This window comes from Siphateles boraxobius, unplaced genomic scaffold, assembly GCF_051911475.1.
Source record: "Siphateles boraxobius isolate OS27281-9 unplaced genomic scaffold, OSU_SipBor_1 12, whole genome shotgun sequence".
NCBI lineage: Eukaryota > Metazoa > Chordata > Actinopteri > Cypriniformes > Leuciscidae > Siphateles > Siphateles boraxobius.
The window spans coordinates 3,344,453-3,354,946 of NW_027508722.1; the positions used below are offsets into that span (position 1 = coordinate 3,344,453).

General features: G+C 35.8%; 1 protein-coding gene across 4 annotated transcripts; it reads left to right on the forward strand.

Annotated features, from left to right (window-relative positions):
• Positions 1-213: 213 nt before the first annotated feature.
• On the forward strand, positions 214-8,651 carry ttc29 (tetratricopeptide repeat domain 29). 4 transcript variants are annotated; one of them, XM_077204836.1, is made up of 11 exons: positions 214-275; positions 404-503; positions 591-674; positions 2,456-2,631; positions 3,244-3,429; positions 3,937-4,149; positions 4,396-4,481; positions 4,565-4,656; positions 7,712-7,835; positions 8,045-8,273; positions 8,388-8,651. In XM_077204836.1, coding segments are annotated over exons 2-11 (1,281 nt in total). In that variant the 5' UTR covers positions 214-275; positions 404-414; the 3' UTR covers positions 8,390-8,651. The 4 variants fall into 4 exon arrangements, 3 of the variants coding, with proteins under 3 accessions (XP_077060951.1, XP_077060952.1, XP_077060953.1); XM_077204837.1 differs by having other exon boundaries at positions 2,462-2,631; positions 8,388-8,521; XM_077204838.1 differs by having other exon boundaries at positions 248-275; positions 586-674; positions 8,388-8,521.
• Positions 8,652-10,494: the final 1,843 nt, after the last annotated feature.

The window sequence follows — 10,494 nt, forward strand, 5'->3', positions numbered from 1 at the left end:
AGCCTATACATTTCTGTGTTTACACTTACATTTTTAATGACCACACATTTCATCTTTTGTAAATTAAAAGTAAATTGTGGTTTCTTGACCTACAACGTACAAAATCAGTGCAAGTCAATAGATTGTTCTATTTATGCTTAGTCCTAAATGTTTGCTCACAAAATAAAAATGATAGACAGGCAGTTGAGCGGAAGTGGTCAGTTTGGTCACCATGGCAACGGAACTCCTTTCTGTTAACGTTAACAAGTTACAGAAGTCACAAATCTGACAAACAGGTAAATCGCTGCTAACTTTTCGTAGTGAACTTACTCGTGTCTGTTTTAAATCATTTGTTGTCAGAATTGTTGTTAACTGTCATTGGCGGAATGTAATTAATTATAACGTGTTTTCACACGTGTAATAGTAGCCCGCAGCATGTCTTCAACAGTGGCGAGCGGCTCGAGGACTCCTCTCCTCCCAGACATTCATAATCCACATAAACACGGGAAATCACCAACATCCAAGTAAGCTCTGATTATTAACTCAGAAACGTCACTGACTTGACACGTTTTGACTTGCAACGAAATGCAGACGGTTTTTATTAAGTTTAGGTCCTTCCGGGAATGGATGAAGGAGAATCCCATCGATCCTGCTGAGGAGAAAACACAGATCCTCACCGAGCACGAGATTGCGCAGTAAGAAGTCATGCTTTTTTCTTCTTCTTCTGTTTTCATTCAAGCAACATACCTTTTGTACAAATACAAGTATTAAACCTTATGCATAAAACACACACAAAAAAAGCAATATAAAAAAGAAAAGAAAAAGAAAAGGGTGCCATTGGATAATAACATAAACATTAGGAAAAATGTTCATTCAGGTATAAAAATATCAAATAAATATTTTGTAAAGCTAACAGATTTTTAAAGTTTTGACAGCTTTCTTATTCAGAGTCTCTAATGCTGTTTACATACAGCCTTACTTCACTCAACAAACTCCTGATTGCTTCCTGATTGGTAAACTTGCATTTATCAATATAAAATTTGGTCAAAAGTGTAAGTTAATTAATTAAATAAAATCATTTTTCATCTTATTCAGGATAATCCATGAAACCAAAGAGTACATTTTCCCATAAGAGAGAGACTGGTCTTGAACTGAATATACATTAATAAAGTTCTGTACCTTACACCACAGTATAACAGAAAAAGTACAATGCCAAAATAAATGCAAGGTTGTTTCGTGATAATTATTACAGAAAGTACAGTTTAAATATATCTTTTTTAATTTTTTGTAAATAGGGCCTAATGTTTAGCTCGATAAAATCGGTGAATGAGTTTAAAAGATATTTATTTACCTTATTTCTAATATGAAATAAGAAGACATGTGTGTTATAGCAGCCCATTTCCGACTCATAATAAAAAAAAAACAATTTAGTAATATTTATGAGACGAAAAGTTGAAATTATGACAATTTCACAATTAAGACATATTCACAATTAAGACATATTCACAATTAAGACATAAAAAAGTACTGAAAATGTAATAATTATAGCATTAAACACTGTGTGTGTGTGTGTGTGTGTGTGTGTGTGTGTGTGTGTGTGTGTGTGTGTGTGTGTGTGTGTGTGTGTGTGTGTGTGTGTGTAAATGGGCTCATCACAGTTTGGTCGACTCTTCCCTCTTTTTGTTGCAGGGATTGATGTACTTTGCACTTTGCTGCTAGTGAAATGCTAAAAGAAATGTCTTTTTTCACCGAGTAAATATTGAGTTTGTGCATTATTTTCCAACTTTTTGAAGTTGGGACAAATCATTTTAAATTTGGGGAAGAAGTGTTTTCGAATTTCATTATAGTTCGGACAGATTGTTAAAAAGTGCAACTGTACACTACAGTAAGTACAGGCATAACCAGCTCTCTCTGTATCTGCCCTTCTCTATAGCCTTCTCTCTCTCTCTCTCTCTCTCTCTCTCTCTCTCTCTCTCTCTCTCTCTCTCTCTCTCTCTCTCTCTCTCTCTCTCTCTCTCTTATGTGGCAGAAATGGGCTTTTTATAGTATTTATAGTGGTTCTGACTAAACATAATTGTTTTAGTTTGAAGTAATAATCGGCTGCATGTTTTCAGTCACATTCTTTTTTTTCCCTTTTCTAACAACAAAAAAGATACAAATAAATAAAATATAACAATACAATAAGTGTGATGCAACATACCGAAAGAAAAAAAACGATATCTATAAAGTATTTGAACAATAATTACAATATGTTCGAAAAGGAGCGGGATGAAGCAGAAGCTTATTATTTTCCCAGCCCATATATACCTATAAATAGTTCCAGTGTACATATATATATATATATATATATATATATATATATATATATATATATATATATTCAAGCCTTTCAAGTTTCAATAAAATTTTTTTGTAAAATTTCACTCATTTTTTATAAACATTCATTCATGATTTCACGTTTGCCGTATCTCTTGAGATTCAGGAAGCCTTTGCGTCAGAATGTGTGTGTGGTGGTGCTGCGCGAGGGCTTTCACCGCTCGTTTGCGGAGCTGTTTGCACTTCTGCAGCGCTGGAAGGAAGCGGAGGAACATCCACACAAACTACAGACGATACAACACCACCTCGTCCGGGCTGAGACCGCAGAAAGAGCCGGTAATTACATATCAATGCACATTATGTGTTGACTCAATCAAATATTACATTCAGTTTGGGATTTGTGGGCACAGGAATCGAGTTGTTACTGTTTTGTAATATGGATTTCTAAATTTAATAATAAAAAATGGAAACATCTTTGCAAACATAACCTATATTTTAGTGGTCATTCTGAATTTATATGTATTGTCAATATTTTGAGATGTAGCCTGTTTCTTTGATTATGTGATTTGATTGTTCAGTCACTTTAGTTCATTTAATGTACAAATTAATGTGATGCATAATTTTAAAGAGGCATTTGATTTAGGGGTAATATATTCAATCAGATGCTGGCCTACTTTATGTAGACTTATTCTAAAAAATTAATAAATCTGATTAGCAGCTGGGGAGTTTACTCAATCTTCTTTTCTTAACTTTAAAACAGTAGTTTTAGTTTACAACAACTAAACAGTATGTAACAGTTGTTACTTTTGCTAAAATATCATATTAGATATCATCTTGAGCATGCTTATATCTAAATATATATAATCAGTAAATGTACATTGGCTCTCTTCCCCTAAAATAGATGGATATTACATTAAATCATCTGCATCTCTGTCTTTCCTGCTCTAGGACAGTATGCAGAGGCGTATGAGGACCACTTGTTTTTGGCCAGGTTTTTCACTGAGCCGGAGGACGCATGGTTGAAGCATCATTTCTTTGAGCTGGCCCTCCATTCAGCTCGCAAATTCAAAATGGACTCTGGCAAAAGAGAGGCTGAGGCCAACTTACACATGGGCCAAATGTATTTAGAGAAGGGTAACACACAACAGTCCTTCAATATATGGCTGTCAAGTCAAGTCACCTTTATTTATATATGCAATGCAGATTGTTTCAAAGCAGCTTTACAGTGATTATGGCCTTAGAATGCAAACTTTAAAAAAGGTTTCAAAGTGCAAGTTATATCTATCTATGTGTCTGTCTGTCTGTCTGTCTGCAAGCTTAAATCCTTTAAGCAAGTTTTATTTTTAATTTGTTTTACTTCTTTCAAAGCCAACATTTAAGATTTGTCTTGACAAATATGTCCCAAATTGTTATAAACATAATATTACAAGTCACACTGCAAACAAATCTTACTGATCCTAAGATAGACTAAATATTATTTTGTATGTCTTACTTTTGATTGTGGAGAGAAAAATTACACTCTTTGTAAAATTCATCCAAACAGAAGAAAAAGAGAGGAAATGCTAGGCATATAAAACATGACTGACGATTCTCAAATGCTTTACTGACTAATTGTAGCAATGCTGTGCATGTGTGTTGCAGGTCAGCTTGAGCCGGCACGAGAGCATTATGAGGCCTTTTACCACCTGACCATGGGCCGGACATGGCAGGACACCAGCGGACGCATGCATCACTCACGCTCATGTGAGGAGCTCCAGAGGGTGTATACACTGCTGGCACAGACACTGCTTCAGGACCAACACTATGCAGACGCCATTAAGATGTTCAACAAGGCCTATGAGATGGCTAAAGAGTGTATGCACACCCACTTCACTCCTTCTGAATGTTTATAATTAGCGATTACTTATCAAATTAGAATGACGTGTTTTATATCAAAAGTTTGGCCAGTTGGGCAGTCCAGAATAACGTTGGGGCAGCAGCACTAATTTCCTCTTCAACCAACAATACAGTCACTTCAGACCTCCAGCAATAAAAGCACATGTCCCTTAAAGCACAGTTTACTCACTCACACCCTTTGTTTCGATTCCTGCTGTCTTCTAGCGGGAGACCGAGGACCAGAAGGAGAGGCAGCCTATCGACTGGGCCTGGCCTATCAGAGCACAGGAGACCAGAAGACTGCTAAACAGGTCCGTATAGACTACAGCACTCACAAACTCTGTTTGTTCAGTCTGAATTATTTGATCTTTGAGGCTTTTGTTGCTTGTGTCAGCTTTTTAGCGTGTATTTTGAGATCTCCACAACACTTGAAAATACAGACAACCTGGGAAGAGCATATGAAGCCATTGCCAAATCTCTGGAGAGGTAGATGCACACACTTTCATATGTAGTCGTATATACACAATCGCACAATGCAATTACTGTATACATAGAATGGGATTAAATTTGCTATGGATAAAAGGATGTAAATGGTATAATGAGGAATGTGATAGAGCAGACAATTAGATATGTGGACTTTTGTAATTATATTTCATTTACACTGCAGGTCTTGATGCCCAATTCTGATTAGTTGACTAACCAGCTGACATCTTCTTTTAAAAGTCACTCAACTCTGATATCTGCATTTACACTATACATTTAGCGAAACAACCCAAGGTAGATGCACTGACCCGGAAAAGCTTAGGCTGAAAAGGAAGTAAAAATGGCGTGATTTGCAATGAATGTAGATAAAATGATAAAACAAGCTTTTGCTTTCCGCACTGTCAATAAAACAGTGACGTACGACTCGCATTGACAGACGAATATCCGAGCTTACATGCCAGACGCCATTGCACGTATCCGATTCATATCAGATTTATTTTCACATATGAATGAGGCCTGAAACCATGTGCTTTTTTCCTGCTTACACATTCATTTCTGATCTGTGCCATATGGGAGGAAAAAACTCTAAATTGTGTCACTTGAACCATGTAATGAAAATGCGGCCTTACAACTTGTCCTAAGTGCCGCGTCCTGCATACAGACATGCCTCAGTCTACTGTACATATCTATCTTATCCAAAATAATGTCCATCATATTAGATTTAAATAAATAAATTTAATTAATACAAAAAAAAATGAGGTCAATACCCCAGGCCAATTAATTGGTTTTTTTTGTATTTTTTTTACATTTCTTCTCAATTGCTTTGGCACATTTTTCAAAACAGTCTTAACATTCTCTAAACTATAAGTGAAATTGTCACAACTATTTGCTTGAACATCAGAACGTAGTATTGAATGTAGTAACTCGCCCCAAACATTAAAAGGGATAGTTCACCCAAAAATGAAAATTCTGTCAGTATTTACTCTCCCTCATGTTGTTCAACCCCGTAAGACCTTCGTTCATCTTCAGAACACGAATTAAGATATTTTTGATTAAATCTGAGAGCTGGATCACTCCTCCATAGGCTTCTTCCGGGATTGACACTTGTCAAAAACAAACAAAAATAATTACTTTATTTCAACTATTCATTTCCTTCTCTGTTGGCCTCTAGTCAGTTAAACTAGTGTAATAGCGTAGTGTTACGTCACATGTGGGCTCACTATTGGTGGACGCTGGTCATGTGTGTGATGCGTGTGACGTACCACACAGAAGTGTTGCGCTGTTACACTAGTGAACTCACTCGAGGCCCACAGAGAAGGAAATGAATAGTTGAAATAAAGTCGTTATTTATTTATTTATTGCACACAAAAAGTATTCTCGTCGCTTGATAAACTTAGGATTGAGCCACTGTAGTCACTTGGACTATTTTAACGAGGTCTTTAATAACTTTTAGGGGCTGACAAGTGTCAATCCCGGAAGAAGCCTATGGAGGAGTGATCCAGCTCTCAGATTTAATCAAAAATATCTTAATATGTGTTCCGAAGATGAACGAAGGTCTTACGAGGTTGGAACAACATGAGGGAGAGTAATTACTGGCAGAATTTTCGTTTGTGGGTGAACTATCCCTTTAATTCATGCTTCAAAACCTATTTATTGTGTCAATAAATATGCCAATGGCACCAAACTAAAAAGTGTTTTTGTCATCGTCTGACCCACACTGGTCAGAAGGTTTAGATGTTTTCCCACCATGGAAATATTTGTTACGCAAATTTCCATTTTTTTTCTTTCCTTTTTTGTTGACACTAACTGCTTTCTATACTATACAACAATGTCCGTTTTTTCTGTTTCACACAGCATTTGAAATACAGATTCAGACAGTAGGTAAAAATGTACTGAGAAAAGTCAATACTGTTGTACACCATCAAACTAACAATAGAGCAGCAATATGCATGCGCTGTGACCAGTCCCAGTTAGTCTAACACAGTACACATAGCAAGGTGTTTTTTGGAGGATAGGATCTGGTGGTCAACTGTGTCAAACGCAGCAGACAGATCCAGCAGGATGAGAACTCATGATTTAGAAGCTGCTCTTGCCAGTCTCAGAGCTTCAATAACCGAGCGAGTGCAGGGCAGTCTCAGTTGAGTGACCGCTTTTGAAACCAGACTGGTTGTTGTTCAAGAGGTAGTTCTGTGTGAGAAAGGAAGAGACTTGGTTGAAGACGACTAGTTCAAGTGTTTTAGCAATGAATGGAAGAAGGGATATTGGTCTGTAATTTTCTAGATGTGCTGGATTTAGATTGGGTTTCTTAAGCAGCGGGGTTATCCGAGCCTGCTTAAATCCTGTGGGAAAAGTACCAGTGTGAAGAGAGGTGTTGATGTTATGAGTGAGTGTGCGTACAAGAAGAAATGAAAGAACAAGAACAAGCATATGATTAATAAAGGATGAGTTTTGAGACTTCTTGAGATGCGCATGTCAAATTGTGGTGTGAAAGAATTGGTTTTATTTATGAAGAATGTGGAAAAGTCATCAGCTGTTAGGGTTGATGGAGGAGGAGGAGGAGGAGGGTTAAGAAGAGATGCGGAGGTTTTGAAAAGCATGCGAGAATCAGAGGAATTGTTCATGTTGTTGTGGTAGTTTAGTCATTTTAGCAGTAGAGACATTAGCAGAGAAGGAACAGAGGAGGGATTGAACGTAGAAGTTAGAGTGAGAAAGTGCCTATGCTTTTGACTGCTAGTATATATATGGACCATACATTAAATATACTAGCAGTCAACAGCATAGGCACTTTCTGATTCTAACTTCTACTTTCAATCCCCCTTTCTTTAGCCAGAAGATGGCAGTATAACAGTGATAAACCTGTATGTAACTGCATGGTGAATGTAAATACTTTGGTTTTAATAGATTGACTTGTTAGTCACTGGTATTTAGTCAATTCAAAACAGTTAATGGTACTTGGACCCAAATAATTGTTGCTTGCCGAATGTGTATATCTACAAATCTACAATGACTAATCAGCCCCCTTTTCTTTCTATGACTTAAGTGTGTTTGTATGTTCCAGTGAAGGCAAACTAACAGAAGCAACAGAATATTTAGAGAAGTTTGCTGAGATTTCTCTAAACAGCAAACAGGACAGAAACCTAGAGAAAGCCTGCATGTGCCTCGGAACCATCCTCAACTCTAGAGTAAGGCTTGATAACTTCCACTAATAATTGTGCAATTGCTTAAATCTACATATGACTTTAGAAGTCATAAACACTGCTCTAAAATCTAGTGAGCTGCGTATCGAGAGAGATGTACAGGGCCTTTGTGCACATTAGGAGTGTTTGTAGTGTGTCGAGATCTTAGTATTCTTATAACAAATGTGTGTCTGTGTGCTTATTTGTGTACATAGAATCAATATGATGGAGCTTGTGAACATTTTGAACGTGCATATGAGATTGCATGTAACCTGGCATCAGTGCCCAGGCTGCAGAAGACTCAGGTGTGTGTGGGCTGTGCCCGTGCACTCAGCATGATGCAGACGTATCACATGATCATAGAGAATCCTGGACGCCAGAACATCCAGAAAATCATCAGCTGGAAGGAGAGGAGAGAGGATAACTTCAGTGCTGCTACATCATGTGAGTGGACGGTCAACTGAACGGTTCAGCTGAATTATCTGCCATATTTCAGAGGTTTCTGAATTGCTTTCGTGTGTCAGATAATGCTCAAACTCACTCTCCTTTTCTTAACAGAGAGCAAGCAATGAAGACAGTGAGCAGTGCACAGACAAGATGGAGGGGAAATGCTCGAAGGCTGAATAATAAATTGTTATCCGTTTTAAATCTGTCTTTTAAAGAAGTACACTTCAAGAGACTTTTAAAAAGAGTCATTATTACTGAAATAATATAATTTTAATCATAATTACTTCAATTTTTTTCGGGTAAAGTGTACTGCCGAATGTACTGACAAGGATTTATGGTAAACTAAAATATACTTTAATGTAATTTCTGTTGAAACGTGTATGTGTCACACTTACTGTGTATATAATCCAAAAGACGAAATGCAAAGAATTTTTATGAACAAGGAAACAGAGTAACACACCAGCATAACAATATCAGCATCAATGCAAGACAAAGCACTGAAGAAACCTGAGGGCTTAAATACACAGGGGTGGCAATCAACAGAACAACAGACAGGTGAGGAGGACTAATCAGGAACCATAACAACAAACAATTAGCGGGAAAACTGATAAAAAAGGAAATAGGTCAAACCAAAACACAGGGACAGCAAATCAGAAAATGCATGTGACGTTATGTAATGTATTCATATTTGTAAAAACCCATTTGTAAAGATGAAGTTGCAATGTAGTAAATTTAAAATGTATTCACTTTAAATGTAATATTAACATAATTTTAATAATATCAATATTATTAAACTTATAATCAAGTACTTTAAATGTGCTTTAGTATGTTAGTCAACACATCAAAATAAGTGTCATTTTTAAAGCATGACAAAAGATTATTAAAACATAATGACTTGAAATTTACTTGTGTCCGATGATGATGCATCACCCAATGTGTTATTTTAGGAAATAAATGGACTGATTTAGTTGTTACAGCAAAAGATGTAAAATATTAAAAGAGGGCCTAATACTTTTAACATTTTAATTATAAAGGCACATTCAAGTGTCGTTTAAAACATGACTTTCTCTTATAGACCACAACATGAGATGTTCAGGTACACTCATAATTGTGTATACATCCTGTGCACAAAAGTTTTCATGCATAAATGATGATTTATCAGGTATTTAAAATATTAGCCTACACATTTACAGAAAATGTTTGAACCTACTGAAACCACTCCACAAACTCCTAGTGGCCTTTTTTATTAGCCAAAATGGTATATTACTTTTACATATTACTCTATGCTCCGCTGTTAAACTTTTTATCTTTATCTTCTGTCCGCTGTGAATGAACTAACTAAACAACCTGCCAATTCATTCTGATAACACTTTGCCTTTTTAATCAGTAGTATTAACAAGCATTATAACATTGTACAATGTGTACCGAGATAAAATATCATTCAATTTTATTATATAAGAAGGTCTGATCTGAGAAGCATTAGATAATCGTTAATGGATTAACCCTCTGGTGCTGCTTGCATGGCTGTCAAAAATTACAGATTTAAAAAAAAAATGTATTTCAATGAAATTAATGTACTATATTTTAGTTAAAATTTTATTCAATATTTTGCATTTTTAGGGGATTTTTTTTGTAACTAAATTAAATTTATGGACTAGTTTATCCATTTATTTAATCACTTTTTGAGCATATATAGACCTGAAAATGAAATTTTCAACTTAAACTGTCATAAATCTTGAATGCTTTGGAGCACAGACTTAAGTTTTGTCTCTTTTAAAAACAAAACTTGGCAGGTTGCTATAAAGTGAATTAAAAAAGGTTAATTTTATTATTGTGAAAAATGCACAAAAATAATATTTGTATTTAAAATATATATTTTCTTAAACATTTTTATCCTAAAACTGTGACAAAATCAAAGCCATAAATCTAAACAAGCTGTGTTCCAAATGTGAGCATGGATATCTGAAAACATGAGCTTTCAGTGAGATTTTGCTTGGGTGCAGTACCAAAGGTTTCCACTAGATAATATTCGTTTCCTATTCGTTTCCAATGCGCACATTTTTGACCGCGAACAGTATTTTTTCACTAACCTTTTCAGATCATGAACCATTTAGCTTTTACAACACTAACACACTTTTTTGTTTGGGTGTTTTGTTGTTGTTGTTTGATTACCTGAATGTTTTTCACTGTGTAGGGTCTATCTACAACAACTAGCTAT